At 31.3% G+C, this 17,642-nt stretch overlaps 3 protein-coding genes across 10 annotated transcripts; 2 read left to right on the plus strand and 1 right to left on the minus strand.

Moving 5' to 3' along the window:
• Window positions 1–181: 181 nt before the first annotated feature.
• Window positions 182–11,405, plus strand: Ktub (Tub domain-containing protein ktub). 5 transcript variants are annotated; one of them, XR_012046588.1, is made up of 9 exons: window positions 182–347; window positions 948–1,074; window positions 1,199–1,291; window positions 1,709–1,881; window positions 1,997–2,164; window positions 2,221–2,566; window positions 2,825–2,977; window positions 3,133–3,385; window positions 11,389–11,405. XR_012046588.1 is itself a non-coding variant. In XM_072891334.1 (8 exons), exons 1-8 carry the CDS (start codon window positions 306–308, stop codon window positions 3,264–3,266), a joined length of 1,236 nt encoding a protein of 411 aa, XP_072747435.1. In that variant the 5' UTR covers window positions 182–305; the 3' UTR covers window positions 3,267–5,261. The 5 variants fall into 5 exon arrangements, 3 of the variants coding, with proteins under 3 accessions (XP_072747435.1, XP_072747436.1, XP_072747437.1); XR_012046587.1 differs by lacking the exon at window positions 11,389–11,405 and adding an exon at window positions 3,838–5,261; XM_072891334.1 differs by lacking the exon at window positions 11,389–11,405 and having other exon boundaries at window positions 3,133–5,261.
• LOC140665339 (uncharacterized) lies at window positions 6,524–11,912 on the minus strand. The gene is made up of 7 exons (XM_072891329.1): window positions 11,466–11,912; window positions 10,745–10,833; window positions 10,489–10,634; window positions 8,460–10,233; window positions 7,996–8,202; window positions 7,809–7,876; window positions 6,524–7,449 (listed from the first exon to the last, which is right to left on the minus strand). The coding sequence occupies exons 1-7, from the start codon at window positions 11,594–11,596 to the stop codon at window positions 7,258–7,260; spliced, it is 2,607 nt and encodes an 868-aa protein (XP_072747430.1). The 5' UTR covers window positions 11,597–11,912; the 3' UTR covers window positions 6,524–7,257.
• A 211-nt stretch (window positions 11,913–12,123) lies between these two features.
• Nap1 (Nucleosome assembly protein 1) lies at window positions 12,124–17,286 on the plus strand. Of its 4 annotated transcripts, none has more exons than XM_072891339.1 (8): window positions 12,151–12,307; window positions 13,752–13,902; window positions 14,404–14,690; window positions 14,842–14,998; window positions 15,071–15,208; window positions 15,281–15,428; window positions 15,516–15,635; window positions 15,847–16,103. In XM_072891339.1, exons 2-8 carry the CDS (start codon window positions 13,756–13,758, stop codon window positions 16,005–16,007), a joined length of 1,158 nt encoding a protein of 385 aa, XP_072747440.1. In that variant the 5' UTR covers window positions 12,151–12,307; window positions 13,752–13,755; the 3' UTR covers window positions 16,008–16,103. The 4 variants fall into 4 exon arrangements, with proteins under 4 accessions (XP_072747442.1, XP_072747440.1, XP_072747439.1 ...); XM_072891338.1 differs by lacking the exon at window positions 12,151–12,307 and adding an exon at window positions 16,194–17,286 and having other exon boundaries at window positions 15,847–15,963; XM_072891341.1 differs by lacking the exon at window positions 13,752–13,902 and having other exon boundaries at window positions 12,124–12,307.
• Window positions 17,287–17,642: the final 356 nt, after the last annotated feature.

Consider the following 17,642-nt stretch of genomic DNA (forward strand, 5'->3'; position numbering starts at 1 on the left):
TCGGAGCAAGAAAATGTTTGTCCCTTTCGTCTTCATTGGTTATTTGAGTAATTCGTACGTGAAACGTCAAACAGAACGCACCCTGATTTAACTGTAGGTATGTGATATTTTCATGGAGCGACGAAATGTCATTTAATAATCCTTGTGAGCCCACCATAAAGATTATGATGCGCCATCCAGTTTGGAGTGAACGGTTGCCTAGGTACCGTAAATGAACGAGTGTGTTTGACGTAAACAAAACTGATTTGTCAGCGGCTGAGACCGTGTACCTTGGATTTGTAATCGGCCGAACAATTTCGCGCGAGATGACATCGCTCGATCTGCGACAGCAGAAGCTGGAACAGCAGGTGTGACTTGAGTACGATTACGTTCACCGAATCTTTTACCTTCGACACATAAACTTGGTCTCGTAGCATGTAACCCTGTTTCTGCGTACGGTATAGCGCGACCTATTTAATTTTCAAAAAAATGTTGCTCACGTTACGAGAAGAGGCAATTTATGGAAAATCTACCGAAGTAATTTATTGCTGGCGGTGTATAATTAAATACATAAGCAATTAGAAGCATCGAAATCTAAGTTAAACTTTGAGTTACTACTCTATGAATAATTAACGAACGCTCGAAAGCTTGGATAATAATAGTCAATATTCTCAAGTAGCCTTGAATTTCTCTTTCGTATATTCTGTATATAAGATTTATTATTGTGTTATATATGGTAGTTATTTTATTTGTTGTACTTTAAAAGAAAATTTATATTATATTTGCCCAACAAGAAGTATATTTTAAAATTAAGTAGGTCATGCGAGAGTGAAATTTGTAAATGTGATCAAATTGAATTTATTTATTTAAACGATAATCTTTTGGGTATTAATTTTTCATTGTTATTTTTATATTGACAAACTATGCTAATATCATAATATATTCATGTTGTATGTAAATTAATATAGAGACAGTTAATCGCACAAAAGATGAAACAAAAAAGGCAAACTGGTGCTAGTGGAATGGTACAGGCATCTAATGTATCCAGTGCACAACATTCTAATAGATGGATGAATCCAAACAAGGAACTTCACGGTAATATAACATGAAAATAAAATGATTTTATAATTATTATAAATTACAATTAACCATGATTGTCATAAATGCAATTTAGAATGTCAGAATTATCTTTAATAAAGATATTGTAATATATTTGTAGCATATGATGGTCCATTACAATATACTATGTCTCAAGCAAATACAGATATAGGACCATATGCAGAGAGAAAAACTAGTGAGGGGACAATTAATGGTAAGTTGATATTAAATTATTTAAAAATATATTAAATACATATGCGATTATTATTTTATCAAATAATAGCTTATAAACACTGTAATAGCACAGAAACCGTGTTAAGTTCTTCTAATTAGCTCGTCAAATCGAAATATATATTATGTCTTCAATCTATATAGTAAAAGAAAGACCATGTGTATGACTATTTACATATGAAGACATAATATGGCAATATTATATGGTGTATGAGATGAGAGACGGGATGGAACTAAAATACACTCTCACTCTGCTCTTATTGGACATTCGATCAAATTTTAACTGATTTAAACTGTTTAGCAGAACGAATAATTATGCAAAGACGCGACTATATTATTTTCGACGCTAAAACCGACGCTCTAATTAACTAACGTGTTTATATTAATATCTATTTTACAGTGGTCAATGAAAGAAGTCTATATGAAAGTTTTCAAAGTGTTGATTGTGCCGATGAGGAATCATCACCTATCGATATCCATTCACCTTCAGAATCTCTACCACGTTCCTCACCACTTCGAGTGGCACCATCGGAAGGAGCTACTACTCTTATTAATAGAGATAATAATTCTTCCGTATGTATTATTACAATTTTTTAATTATTTTTTTCCATACATATATAATCATATATATGAATAAAAATTTAAAAAACTATTGTAATAATTGATTTTTATGCCTTTGATCTTCTAGAGTCCGGAATTGGAAGGAAATGTTGAAGGTAACATTGAACAATTTGTGTTACAACCAGCAAATAAGAAAATGTATTACAAATGTCGAATAACGCGTGATCGAAAAGGAATGGATCGTGGTCTTTATCCAACCTACTTCTTGCATCTAGAACGTGATTACGGAAAGAAGGTACATTTGTTTATCTGTTTATTTCGATCTTCCATACATTAATTGTATATTTGCAGATCTTTCTGTTGGCTGGTCGAAAAAGAAAAAAAAGCGCAACGAGTAATTACTTAATCTCAACCGATCCTACGGATCTTTCGAGAGGAGGAGAATCTTATGTAGGTAAACTACGATCAAATCTTTTGGGAACGCAATTCACAATTTATGACAACGGATACTCGCTACTGAAGGATGACAAACGCGACGAGCGTTTTAATCCGCGGCAAGAATTAGCCGCGGTAGTGTACGACACGAACGTTCTAGGTTTTAAAGGGCCACGTAAAATGACAGTCATCATACCAGGCATGACGCCCGATCAAAAGCGAGTAGAGATATGCCCGCGAGACGACTCAGACACTTTGCTTGGTAATTATAATTTTAATATTAAAATAATATTCATTAAAAGTGATACAAGATTAAAGCGAATAAAATGTATTTTAGAATTGTATGTCAAATTGCAAAAGTAACTAATGAAGCAAAATAATATTATACAATTTCTGCTTACATTGTAGTTAAAAATGATGCAGTTCTATGATTAAAATTACAAATAAAAATTATTTGATTATATATCATTATGATATATTTTATTTTTTTTTCAACGTGTATATTATATAATTTTTTCAGAACGTTGGAAATTAAAGCATATGGACAATTTAATAGAATTACATAATAAGACTCCTGTGTGGAATGATGAATCACAGTCCTATGTGCTTAACTTCCATGGGCGAGTAACTCAGGCATCTGTAAAAAATTTTCAAGTTGTCCACGACAGTGATGGTAAGAAAAGCAAGATTTTACATTTTCTGTATTTTAATTTCTATGAAATTTTAATTACATCCATTTATTTACGTGGATACATCAGTATATAAAATTATATACTTTACTGATAATATATTGTGATTATCATTGTTATGGGTTTTAATTAATTTCAGTGGAATATGTTGTGATGCAGTTCGGACGTGTTGCAGAAGATGTTTTTACAATGGATTATAGATTTCCTCTTTGTACAGTCCAGGCATTTGCCATCGCTCTGAGTAGTTTCGACAGTAAATTAGCATGCGAATAAAAGCGCAATCGCATATTATTGATCGAATGTAAAATATCAGTTAAGTATATACTTGCCTGCACGAATTATTATAGCATTCTAAATTATTAGCTCTCTAATGGACAATCAATAGATTACCGGTAAGTACCAGTGTCTATGATATCGAACTGTTTTGATAAGAACTCGACTATATGATAAAACGTGAAATGAGAGTCACTATAAATGTGTGTTCACTTTTCATATATTTCATGTAGGGAATCTATTTCTATACTACATGTATAATGTGAGATGATTGCTACATTATTCGTGATATAAAAATGTTGAATTTTTCATAAATATTTCAATAATGTTGATATTACATTTCAAGTGTTGCACATTGTATTTGTGATCATAATTTTCATTTTCTCTTTGAAATTAATTATCGACAAAATTATAGCTGTTCCTAAAAATCCATATAAATCTTGACTAGTAATTTAGAAAACTAATACAGCGTATGCTTTTTTCTAAATCTAAACATTTGACATATTTTTATATATTAATTCATGCACAGAGTTGTTTATAAATGATAAGCCATAAATATATGATTTTACAGTGCCTTGGCATGACATTCCTTGTGCATATAAAGGATTATATCATATTATCGATTGTGATAAGAGAAAGGTTATGAGATGGCAAAATTATTTATAAAACAGAAAATGTATGTTTAAATATTTTATTTCATTATTAATATTGCAAGATATTAATTACAAAATTAATGAATATCACGAAAAATTCGTAATTCTCTTATATATATTTTATATATATTTTCATGATTATATTTTTTAATTTATAATATATATTTATATATAATATTAATTTATAATATAATATAATATTTAATAATCTCTCTGCTAACACATAAATCCTCAGATTGTAATAAGATTGTATAAAAAATCTACATACTTACCATGGAGATGTGCAATTTTCACTATTACTAAAAGATTTTTGAACACATCTAAGTATATGAAATACATAGTGCACACAATACTAATCAGAAATATATATTGAGCACATCTTCAATCGATTTTTTCTCTGATAAATGCATTCAATATTACAAGACAGAATTAAAACTTTTTTATTTAATCTAAAAGATACTGAAATTATATATCGAAAATGTAATAATTATTTATAGTTATTATATATTGCACACTTACTAAATATTATATATAAATTTTATTTACAATTTTGCATCAATTTATATTATGCATTAGTAAGAATCAATAATTATCTTTAAATCTTTAAATTAAATTTATAGCGACGTAACGTCTTAAAAAATAATTTAAGATCCACTCAAAATTAATTAAATGTTCGTATATTATTTATATATATTATATGTATTATTTAGGTACAAATGTAAGAAAATGACCAAAGTATTTTTATTAAATTTTTCGGATTTTTTGTAAGCACATAACAGAATTATTTAAATGTATTGTTAGTTATTAGATGACAATGTCTGATGCATAGGTATTGTTTAACCATTTAAATACTGATTAGTACAGTAAATACTGATTAGTACAGCTTTTAACGCAGCAATGTTTGACGATTGTGAACATATTTACTGCAATAACATTTTAAATAAGTACCTGTATTTTATATAGCGATATCTAATTGTCTTAATTTATATACAATCATTTTATCCATTTGTTATATGTTATTTATATTATAAATTTTTTCACACATTTCACTTCATGTAATTATTGTAAATGTATAACCAGTTTTCATATATTGTCAATTTTACTATGTTCAGTGAGATACACCCTTGTTATCACTGTTCAATTCCATGCATATGTCTGTATCTTATATATCGTCATTGCAAGAATGTATTTATATCTCTATTTGATGTATTATTAAATATCTGTCAGATGATAAAAAATATTTTGCGGATTTAATGTAACAGCTATGCGTTTGTCTGTAGTCAAGGAATAGCTATCTAGTCTTTATTGTAATAAGTTATTCACACACATATCTGCAGTAACATATGGAAAATGGGAAAACATCACAAACTGAACTTCTCTTGAAGCAAATGCATTACTTTTTTATTATTTGAAATGTAATAAAAAAATAATATTAATCATATTTAAGACATGGATATTATTTAATTATGTCGAAAGATTTTCTATCTACAAGATATGCAAAGAAGGAGATTTTTAAATTGTATTTAAATTTGAAATATATGTATTATTAAATGAATGGTTTGATTCTATTGGAATAGATAACAGACGAAGATATGTATAATAACATATATTATTTATTATTACAAGATTTATAAAAAAGAGGTAACATTAAATATTCCCAGTATTATTTGGGCAGTAAACTTGTTAGATTAGTGAGCGCATTTTCTTAGTTTTTGTATTTTTATGTATAAACGACCGCTGTTTGTATCTCAATTAATACAATAAAGGCACTTCAGGTCTAGCACTTATTGACATAAATAAAGATTACAATACACGACGATCACTTTCTCGTTTTATTATTTACAATCGGCGTACACATTACTTCTCAATTCTGGTTCGCAATTAAAATTACCTTACGTTAGCGTTTTACGCTTCCTGTAGAATAAATATCAGTAACGTGTAAGAGCTCAGTTAAATATTTCTGCAATTTAATTGTAGAATATTTCGTTCAATAGAATATTATAATACATTTCCCATTAATAAAAATATTACTTAATTAATATATAAATAACATATTTTAAATATGTGTTTGCCATGGCATATAATAATCGTAACTGAAAATTCCCTGTTAGGAATATTTATATTAAATTAGAAGTTTATGAATTTTCTTAGTGAATAACGAAGCAAAGCGTACAAACATTGTTATTTGTTCATTGTATGCTAAATATGAAATCCACAAAAAAATTTGAATAAAAGCAAAAGTTCTACAAAATGCTTATTTATCTACATGCGACAACACGTGTGAAATCACGAAATATTTTATTTTTTCTGCTGAAAACTATCGAACTTATGTTTGCATAATAACGTTTTAATGGTCGATTTGTTCAGGTATTGAACAATGATGATATGAACGGATTGAACAATTGTCTTACATATTGCTATATCAAACTTTAATTTCTTTATATATTTATAACTTCTTTGTACGATGCAAACGTGACACGATATGTCTCAGACTTGACAAAAACGGATTATTGCGAATTTACCGAAAAAAATGCTCACCCTGTCAAACAGGACGGAGGTGCGAGTTAAAGACTGCATTGTCTACAAATATATTCATGACATGCATCTTTCCTTTTTTTGTATTATACATTTTTTTTTAAATTTGCGGCCGATTTGTCATTTAGCATTTGACAAAAAATAACTTAAATGATCTCTAATGTTTACATATTATTTTTATATACAAGGATTTCAGATTTATCGCTGCTGTTTGTACTGACCCTTTGTGTAAAAAGCAGTGTTTTTTTTCGACTTTTCATATAAAATACCGAATATAGAAATTTAAATCCTATAGAAATTACAAACATTAACACTTGGTTTTGGCAATTATCAAAATAATTCTTTGATGATTTTTCTCTCAAAAGAGATCTGGTTTTTTTATCATAGCTATCAATAGAGGGATAAAAAACATTTGAAATATTTTACAAGTTTATATATAACAGTATAAGTTAAAATATTTTCAATGCTTATCAGCAAGAAAATGATGCTTTGAATCATAACAAAAGATGCACATATATGCATTAAATAGGAATAATAATAATATGACACAAAATTTCACACTACTAATTTTACAAATGCAATACAAACAAACAAACATTGTTCTTTCTCATCGTTCGATTTGGAAGCTCAGTAATACTGAATTTTATCTCAACTCTGAGAAACTTAATTTATTATTACATGAACTAAAAATATCCTTGTTATTTTAATAGCCACATTAGCGGTATTAAGATTATTATGTATTCAAAAGAAACGATCTTTCCCTTTAATATCTTCTTACGTGCTTTGTTTTACCGTTCGCAATTTCACGTATATCCCTTTCTCAGATCGGCTTGAGCGGTTTTCGCGTTTGGCCGGGTGAATCTGGGAGCTGGTATACGCGATGCAGGTCTAGGAATTCCGCTTATCACAGCAGCTGGCTTGTTTCCAGTACTCCAATTAGTCGGTTGTCTCAACCGAGTCTTATTCTCAATTTTAGGCACTACTTGATTCGAACTCTAAAAATTAATATAATGTTGATGTATCAATATATGTATTACTCTAAATATTTATTAATAATTTATTTTAATTTATAAAATTAGTTTTTTCATCCCCGATTTTTCACCAAGCCAGTAATTAATTGTACGTGAGAGAATTATAAGATCGTAGAGTATTACATGATAAAAACTATTATTAATTAAAAATAAATTAAAACTGTTTTTTCTAATTTGAAATTGATATTTGTGGGCAATAAGTAAAACTTTAGAGCATATATGTAATGTATGTGTCGAAATAACACAATAGATAAATTTCAATTATTAATTCATATTTTATAATGTTGATTTTTGTAATACTATAAGTTTGTGCAAAAACATACCTCTGTTTTTTCAACTATCGCAATTTCATTCTTGGTCTTTGTTATGTTGTTATGTCCTTCAGGATTTCCTTTAAATGCATAAAATATTTGCTTAATTATTTTAAATTAAATTGTTTACTAATTTTATTTTAATATTTTAATTGTTTACTAATTTTATATTAAAAAAAAAAAAAGATAATCTGATTACCGTCGTTGTTTAATGCATGACTAGACCCAGTAGGACTCATTAGTGGAGAACTACATTTCATACTTAAATCAATATTTTGTGAATGTCTGTTAATTTCGTATCCTAAGCCATTTTTCAGAATTGGGGAAGGCAAATCCGTCTTTGTTTCGACCCAAGTGTTTTCTAGGACTCGTATATGCGGTTTGGGCGCTGAATCCTGTTTTAAACCTAAAGATGCAAATTTAAAATTAATAATTTTGCTCAATCAACTTTGATAAAACAATGTTTTTAATTATAAATTTTATATTCTAATGCATGTTAAATTAATTCTAAATCTTAAATTTTTACTCAATTTTTATATTTTATATATTTTATATATTAAATTCTAAATTTCTATTTTCTGCTATTTTAATTCTATGTTTTTTTAATTCTGTAATAAAATAATTTTAATCAATTTTAAATATATAATAAAGTTCAGCGCTTACTCTCTTCTTGCATCCGTACTAATTGATGCAACTGCTCGATATTCATTGTGCGTCTGTTGCACGAATTGTGACTGCTACTGTCAGAGCACGTGCTGAGTCTATCATCCAAGTCAGGAGCGCTATGGGCACTCTGAGTGCTCTCTATACTCTCCGTCGAGCCGGCGGTTATCACTCTCTTTATCGGAAATTGAATATTTGTATTCGCGTTAATCTGTTCGAGCAACCGTTGCTCGGAACCACTCTCCAGCTTGTCATACGGATGCAACTTGTTGCTCGATAGCTGTGATCTCTCGGCGATGTCTCTTTGCACGATATCGGGCTGCGAGCCTTTGATGTATCCTATGCTGGATATGCTCGCGTAACCAGCCGACACACCACAGGCGGCCTTCAGTGAACTCGACACAAGATTGGGATTAGATTTTTGCAAGAACTTTGGTAATTTTGACAACATTCTTGGTACATTTCTTTTTTGTTGCGCTTTTGGCGGCAGAGGTTTGCAGAACGTGCTGTCCATAACGTTCAGACGCATTTCAGCGTTCTCGTTGGCAATAGCGTCAGTCTTTTCGATAGGATTATTGTTGCTTTTCTTTGTAAAAGTATAAAATTTACGTTGGTCTGCTGATAATTCTCTTTGAGCGATTTCTTTCTGACTTCTACACTGATTTGTCAACACTGACTTTTTGTAGGTCTGGTATCTGTTCAATGGAAGAACGTCCGTCTCATCCTCATTACAGACTACACGAATATTCTCTTTTGTGTCTCTTGAGTTGAGATCCTCACTGGAGATATGGTTATATGTAGAATCCCATTTGCGTTCACCGCCTCGTTGAATCTCTGCCAGCAACTCTTGCCTCAACGATGTGGGAGCTTTTAGCGCGGAGTACATAGGTTGCCGTGGCTCCAGATGCTTCATAGCGAGTTTCGATATTGGATTCAACATGTTCGGATTCATCGGCGTGGATTGGTTATGAATAGGCACCTTGAAAGATATGTCTAAGATGTTTGCCGCAGATTCGGCCGATGGAATATCACACGTTACATTCAGATCCACTTGTTGTACACTAGGCTTATACATATCGTTTTCAATCGATACAGGCAAATTTTCTCTCTCGGCGTCTTTCGCCGAAGGTAGATACGTCGTATCTAATGGTTTAATATTCATTTCGTTCGATAATTGTACGAAAGTAGCGTCAGCATTAGGCTCGGTTACAAAAGTGGAAGACAAAGTGGTAATTTTTGCTTTGTTGACATTTGATTGCAGTTTTGGTGCTTCGATAGGAGTTTCAGTGTCATATGTTTCGTTCAAGCCTTTATTCAGTTGAACAGACTCTTTGAAGCTGTTATTCAAAGTATTTGTGCAATACATTTTGTCCAGCGTAAACGTATCGTCAGCATTTTGCATCACAAATGTTTCATTGATATTACTGGAGCTTGACTCTTCTTTTTCAACATTTTGAGTTGTAGTCTTATTTGTTACTGATATTGTGCCATTTTCCACAAATGTAGATTCGTTTGTAGGCGAGATAATAGATGCATACAAAATAGAAGGCTGCGATATGCTCATCAATGGATCATTGAATTCTGGTTCATTTAAATTTATGAACGAATCAATTCCTTTGGATTGTGACATGTTCAAAAATGCTTCCATGCTTTCCTGACCTGATATTACTGAAAAGTTATCGTTAGATAAAATGTTTACACCTTTTTTGGTGGACTTCAGCATCGGTGGAATAGATTCTTTATCTGCCATTCTTGCAGGTAAGACTTTTTCCATCTGTAATACAAACAAATTATATAATATTAGCATATTACGAACAAAATTTTAAACATCAAAATATTAATATATTACAAATTTTGACTATCAGACTATTAACTCATAGTTATTGTAAAATAATTTAAAAATTTATTCTATAAATATATCCGCTTGTTTTATAAAATAAAAACATATTATTTTAATATTAATTTCCATAAATATATATCTATAAAATATTGAAAATATATTAAAGATTAAAAATAATAAACAACTTACATTTTCTGTGCGCATAACATTTTGTGTTTCCAATGTATTTGTTGTGGGAGAAGGTGGTAACCCTTCAAAAATTGATTCAAAACTCATTCGAACCGACCGTTTTTTAGGTCTTGTAAATGTTCTCGTGTCAATGCACTTTTTGTTATCTAGAGAAAATTTAATTTTTAGCTATAATAAATAATGTGTAAATCTTAGACTATAAATCAAATTGGAAACATTTTGCAAACAGCTTATTATAAGAAATATTCTGTTTTACTTTGTACGTCCAATTGTGGTTCTGTTTTCAACCAGGTGTATAGATCATGTATTGTAGATTCGGTTGAGCATTGCAGAGGCATATACAACCTGAAAAAGAATAACAATTTGAAATGCTGTTAACTTGTATTATATTAGAGCAACAAAGAGATTGAATACTAAAATAAGTATCAAATTTTAAATAATAATTTATTATTATAATTATAAATAACTGATAATATTAAATATTATAAATAATTAATAATGATTAGAATTATCATGTTATATAATATTATAGAATATAAATAAAAATGTTTTATTTATGCATTCTTTATTTCATTAGATTAATCCAACATAATAAACTAATTAATAACAAGTAGATGAATAGACAGTTATATAGATAACTGTAATTAAAATTATTTAAAAAAAAGAAAACGTATACAATGACGCATAAGAAGAAGAGCACAGAATCTTTTGATTAACATAATTATTTTTTTTCTTTAAATAGCAAATAATAGTAAGAGAACATACATGATTTCACACACATTTCAGTTCTTACATTTTTATCATATTTTTCTAAACATATAGTTGCTTCTTTTTCGACAAATAAAGGTCGAATGGAAATAAAGATAAAGATAAAAACGTCATATTTTTTTTTTATTTCAGTGTCTTCAGCTTTAATACAGTTATGCGCCGAACAAAAATGAAATAATTAAAGAGCCACTGGCACGTTTGACACTCACCAATCGTCGTTGTCGTCGAGTTGCATATCCGACAGATTGACGCGGTCGACCTCGTCGACGAGATAACCATCGTGAGTATCGTAATCTGTGCGCTCGACAATCCCATCCAGACCCGTCGTGTCCGCTGACATATTTCGCGGCCGAACGTATTATCGAGTCGAATGTATACACATATTTTGCACCGTCCTAGGTATTCGCACCCTCGAACATAAACGTGAGAACGGAGAAAAAAAATATTCTATTCGCGGCGGCGGCGGCGACGACGATGACGACTCGCTGTGACTGAGAGAAAAAAAAAAAAAACTTTACATCTACCAGTCAGATCTCATCGCGAACATAACCGCGAGACTTCGTTGTATTTTCGGAATTTCGTTAACGTCACGGTGCACGTGATTAATTATAGATACTGCACCGGATGACGGATGACGAATCTTGAATTCGGTCCAATTCGGTTACCGAAATACTTGTTTCCATGAACCGCCGTCTTTCGTGGCTCAGCGAGCCAACGATAATTGACAATTGACCAATCACAAGCCGATATCGTGTGTTGCGACTCACATTATAAGGTCTCCAGGCAACGGCCAATCAAGTTGCCGGTCTTTCGTAAAAGCCAAGCTCTGATTGGCTGTAGTCTTTGCCGCGCGGCAAACCGTCCGTCTGGGCGAGCCGCAAGTAACGAGCCGTTTACCCCTCTATGTGTCACGTGTTCCACGGTCAACGGTCAAGAGGCAGCGACCGGTTCGTGCTTGGTGCGTGCGGTCCGTTGTTCGCAGTCGTTCGTTCATTCCCCGCTTCGGTCAGATTTGGTCTCTTCTCTTGCGGATCAGCTCCGTGATACGAAGGTAACGTAACCGAGAAGTCCAGCTCGGTGTGTCCGACGGCGAGTAAGGCTCTCACCACGTCGCGTTCGCACGCACGTTCCTCTCGCGACGTATTTCCTCTCGCGCGCGCACTTTGTCCCCCTCTTACCCTCCGGTTTCGTTCTTTTTCACGTCTTTTATCGTACGACAGGCGTTCCTGACGACCCCGTCGTCCTCCATGTGCGCACGTTTTTCTTCGTGTCCGATGGTTTTTTCCCCCCCGATGTGAGATCACCCGGACTAGCGGTCTTGAATTTTGTCCCATTGTTTGCGATCCACGCTTTTTCGTCGCACCTTGTCGACGCGCGTCCGATTTATACCGCGTTTAGTATCTCGTGTCTATTTCATTGTCCTCGCGATTGCTTGCTTTGGAATAACCTTTCGACGAATCTTGAAACGTCAGCCCCGCGCGCAATCGGTTTTCATATTTTATCGAAAAAATAGCGAATAAAAAAAAAAGAAGAAAAAAAAAAAAATAGTAAACTTGAGCGAAATTTTTACCACGTGAATCAGCACGATTTGAATCGCAACGGAATTATGAGGATCTCTATTTTATCTTGCGACATACGTGTCTCTCGAGTTTCGCAAATTTGACGTATTATTTTATTACGTGATTACACCGTGGTTGTGTAATTTCTCGCAATCTTATATTTTTTTTTTTTTTTTTTTTTTTTTCTTTTTTTTAATATAAGATTTGATATCATAATTCCAGAGCACATTTTGCGAGCACTGCGTTCTTACACTTGCCCTTGCTCTTGCCTGTCTGAAAAATTTAACCGTCTTATGTTGATTTTTTGAGTTTGTACCTAAAATAATTTAATTTTTTTAATTAAATTTAAAAATTTTTTTTTACAGAGTACATTATGTTACTTTCCTTAAAAGATGTACAATTAGATTTGTCTTTTATTAAGAATCTAGTAGATCAGAATTTTTTTTATTAAATTTTGCCTTGCACTCACATGCATTTAATTATCACCTTTATACCAGTTTGAAGATGGACTTTACCTTCTCTCTATTCATTGTACACACACACACATACACACATATTAATTAAACCACATATGTATATTTTTTCCATTCTTTAATTATGCTGTAAATATTCTTTAATTACATTGCAATCAAATATCCTCTCGATTGCTTGCCTTTTTATCAATGTGAACCCAGCAATGTACACTTTTGCATAAATTTTAGCACTGCTTTAGCGAGCAAAATCAAATGATCACCAGTGTGAAATATATAGATACATACATAAGAATCTTCAGTCTACTAGTAAAATTCAACAAAATTATAATTGCAAACAGGATTCAACAAGTTAATGACTTTAAAAGACCGAATGTTAAAAAAATTTCTTAGATCAATATAAATACGTTGATACTAAAGATGTACAAAGGTAAAAGAAATTGATAGCGATACATTTGAATTGTAGTAATATGACAACCGATCCGGAACGCGCCGTCAATAGTAGTGCTACGGAATCCGTTGAAGACGAAGATGATAGCAACCGACCAAAAAGTACTTTTCGTAGTCCTGAAGTGTTAGATGCTCTTCGAAATTATGTTCCTCCAGTACTATTAGAGGTATTGCAATATTATTTCGCGTCTTGTAAATTCTACGAATCATATTGGATTTGTATAAATTGTGACTGATCTTGTTAAATATTTACAATTACAATGATATTGCAAAAATCTTTTTCTAACTGCATGCTTCCTAATGCTTGTTTGCTTTTATGTCTTATTTAACTGACAAGTTTTATTAGAATGATACATTTCATATATTTGTCATGCAATTCATTTCATCTATTTGTCATTCAATTTACTATCTCTGTTTCAATTAAAATCTCAAATTATATACATAATTATATATTTGTAATTATATAATTACAAATCTATAATTGTGTTACTAACTTATATAAAATGTTAAAAATTGGCTTTAATCAATTATTTGTATTAAAATTGCAAAGAACAAAAACACTCAAAAAAATTTTTTTAAATTAGTAATTAAATATTTTTTGTAATGTTGAATAATTTAGTGGCACATTTAGACTATACAAAGTTTTACGAACGCTATTATATTTTTAGCAAATGCAGTCTCAGCCTATTCCTGTCAAACGCAGGATTAAAGCTTTGAAACAACTGCAGCTTGTCACTACTAATATTGAGGCTAAATTTTACGAGGAAGTCCATGCTTTGGAATGTGAATATTATAAAATGTGTGCACCCATATATCAGAAGCGGTGTGAGATAGTATCTGGTATATATGAGCCAACGGACGAACAATGCGTGTGGGAAAGCGATGAGGATGAAGAAACTCTAAATAATTATATGAAAGAAAAAGCAAAAATCGAGGATAATAAAGAAAACAAGGAGTATGTTTTTATGTAATAGATAATGTGTTACATTTGTATATATTTAGGATTATCTATTTAGGAGAAACTTTAGTTATATTAAATACACAATTTATTTAGAAATGTAATTAGTTGTTCTGCAAATTAATTTATATTGTATAACTTTTCACAGGACAGAAAACGAAGATGACGCTAAAGGCATCCCAGATTTCTGGCTAACAATATTTAAGAATGTAGGTACATTAGCCGATATGGTTCAGGAACATGATGAGCCGATCCTGAAACATCTAAGTGATATTAAAGTCAAATTTCTGGAATGTAATCCAATGGTGAGTCATCATATAGGATGATATAATTAATGATTAAAAAAAAAGAAACTAAATTAACATATATTTTTTTAGGGATTTGTCCTTGAGTTCCATTTTACATCAAACGAATATTTCTCAAATACAGTGCTCACTAAAGAATATATCATGAAATGTGCCCCGGAAAAAAATGATCCATTTAGTTTTGAAGGACCCGAGATATTTAAATGCAAAGTAAAGCTTTTATTATTTAATTTTAGTTTTCAATATTAATTATGATACTAAAAAAAAATTTCTTTTCTATAGGGTTGTGTTATTGATTGGAAGAAAGGCAAGAATGTAACAATAAAAACCATTAAGAAAAATCAGAAACATAAATCTCGAGGATCTATGCGTACTGTGACCAAAACGGTTCAAAACGATTCTTTCTTTAATTTCTTTAGTCCGCCAATCGGTAATTAATATCTCGTCGTATTAGCTTCTTTCATACATGGGATCTATATTCATTTCGTTTATAATGTTGGTGCAATCTATTTTTTAGTGCCAGAAGACTCGGAAGCTGACATAGACGATGAAACCCAAGCTTTGTTGACCAGTGATTTCGAATTAGGCCATTACATCAGAGAACGTATAGTTCCTAGAGCTGTATTGTACTACACAGGTAATGTCTATAAGCACTATTATTATAATAATCCCATATGAATATCATGAATATAATAAGTATGATAAAACATTTATAAATTCAATGCTAAATAACCGTATAAACACGCGCGTCATAACAAATTAAAAAATATTTACTCGTAATCTGCAATTATAATATTCGTTTAAATGTATCTCCGAGTAATTTCTTCATAAAATGGGATGAATTTCAGGCGAAGGTTTAGAGGATGAAGATGAAGATTATGAGGATGAGGAGGACGGAGATGATGACGATGACGTCGACGAGGATGAGGAGGATGAGGAGGGTTCATCTCCTAATGCGCCTTCAGGTGGGAAACAAGGCGATGATCCTAATGAGTGTAAACAACAGTAGAATTATATTAATTACGACATAACGAAAAAAAGAAAAATCAATCGTTCGTGCGTTACAGTATGCGACAACACACTAACGACACATCTGACCGATAACTGCCTAGATAATCCTGCACCTTGCGGTTCCAAATGTAATCCCTGTTCTCTTTGTATCAATCATCTAATCATATCATGTCTCCTATTCCAGATCAAGCCTAGAACTCTTCAACATACCAGTGATACAAAAAAGAAAGATAAAAAAAATTATGCGTACTACACCTTCCTTTTACTCGCCGTTGACGATGAGTAGAATATATGCGCCTTATTATACCTGTGCTATAAGATCTAATGTCATATATGTATACGGTAATTGCTCTCGAACACTAATTATTGTCAATTTTTAATTGCTTTATTTTATACGACTTGTTACGTTTATATGCGCCGACAGAGAGAGGTTGTTTGAATTCTTTTCCGAAGAAACGCACGTTGCTCTATGGAAAAAATTTTTGGGTACTGTTGAAGCATTTTTAATACAAAAGTGGAGAAAAAAATGTTATCGCTGCTTCAGTTGTGTTTCATTCCTCTTTATTCCTCTTCATAATATCCTTCCAAAGCGTCCGTAAAGAGAACGAATTTTTGGTATTATTTACAATTATATATTAATCATGCTTTTCTCCTATATGAATTCATTACGAGGACATTTGATACAACGATTTTGTGTTAAGTCGAAACTACTCGGAATAATTTATATTTTTCACGTGGTATAAAACGCACTATGTCAGATATGTATAAAAATATAATGTAAAGAACATTCGTACATTTCCATCTGTTTATCAAAGAAGAACGGCCGAGTCATAAAATCAGAAGATACAGGACTACTTTTCGAAACTTTGTTTCATTTTTACAAAACATACCCTTCAAAATTTAATAACGTTTTTAATTTTTGACATGTATAACGGGTAGTTTTGATATGTATCTTGAATGCCTAACATTTTGGCACATACCTCAGAGAGGAGTCATTTATATTTTATAAAGTGAGTATATTTTATAAGTATGTAATTCTCGGAAGAATTTAGTCCTTTATTTAAGTCTGGTCTTTTCAACCGAACTGGTTGCACTAATTCAGAGTGTATTTTTTCCTTTTATATTAAAAAGAGAAAGAAACTCTCGACTAGTGCAGCCAGTTCAGTTAAAAAGAAGAGACCTATTATCTTCAATTATCTGTGTAACTGTGAAATAAATCACGTAATTTACAATTAATGCAGAACTAAATCCATAATCGTGTAACGATATATTACGATTCCATAACATTTTTTTATATCTATATTTGAATTCATATATATGAACATATTCTCATGCATATTAGATTTCATGAACACCTAGGTATTTTGAATTTTATTAAAATGTGTTAAACTTATGCTGTGCAAAATTACATGTGAAATACATGTAATTGGAAATGTCATAAAGAAATGGAAGTATTAAATATTAGGAATGTAAATGTGATGTATTATTACAAAACGTTACATTTATACATTATGAATGGATAGATAGATATAGAAGATAAAGTATGTAGTCTCTCGTACAGAAAAGTACATTAAAATGATTTGTATCACTAAGAAATCAAGTGTTACACAATGTAATCTTGCATAGCATATAA

The sequence above is a fragment of the Anoplolepis gracilipes genome, chromosome 4, assembly GCF_047496725.1.
Source record: "Anoplolepis gracilipes chromosome 4, ASM4749672v1, whole genome shotgun sequence".
NCBI lineage: Eukaryota > Metazoa > Arthropoda > Insecta > Hymenoptera > Formicidae > Anoplolepis > Anoplolepis gracilipes.

What these genes read in the sequence shown, in the direction of transcription:
- Ktub (XM_072891334.1), top strand. Translation starts at nt 306, where the DNA reads ATGACATCGCTCGATCTGCGACAGCAGAAGCTGGAACAGCAG. An exon ending in AGCAGAAGCTGGAACAGCAG is followed by an intron (nt 348 to 947) that starts GTGTGACTTGAG and finishes AAATTAATATAG; the next exon opens with AGACAGTTAATCGCACAAAA. An exon ending in TAGTGAGGGGACAATTAATG is followed by an intron (nt 1,292 to 1,708) that starts GTAAGTTGATAT and finishes TCTATTTTACAG; the next exon opens with TGGTCAATGAAAGAAGTCTA.
- LOC140665339 (XM_072891329.1), bottom strand. Translation starts at nt 11,596, where the DNA reads ATGTCAGCGGACACGACGGGTCTGGATGGGATTGTCGAGCGCACAGAT. An exon ending in ACCACAATTGGACGTACAAA is followed by an intron (nt 10,635 to 10,744) that starts GTAAAACAGAAT and finishes AATTTTCTCTAG; the next exon opens with ATAACAAAAAGTGCATTGAC. An exon ending in AGTACGGATGCAAGAAGAGA is followed by an intron (nt 8,203 to 8,459) that starts GTAAGCGCTGAA and finishes TTGCATCTTTAG; the next exon opens with GTTTAAAACAGGATTCAGCG.
- Nap1 (XM_072891339.1), top strand. Translation starts at nt 13,756, where the DNA reads ATGACAACCGATCCGGAACGCGCCGTCAATAGTAGTGCTACGGAATCC. An exon ending in GATAATAAAGAAAACAAGGA is followed by an intron (nt 14,691 to 14,841) that starts GTATGTTTTTAT and finishes AACTTTTCACAG; the next exon opens with GACAGAAAACGAAGATGACG. An exon ending in AGCTGTATTGTACTACACAG is followed by an intron (nt 15,636 to 15,846) that starts GTAATGTCTATA and finishes GATGAATTTCAG; the next exon opens with GCGAAGGTTTAGAGGATGAA.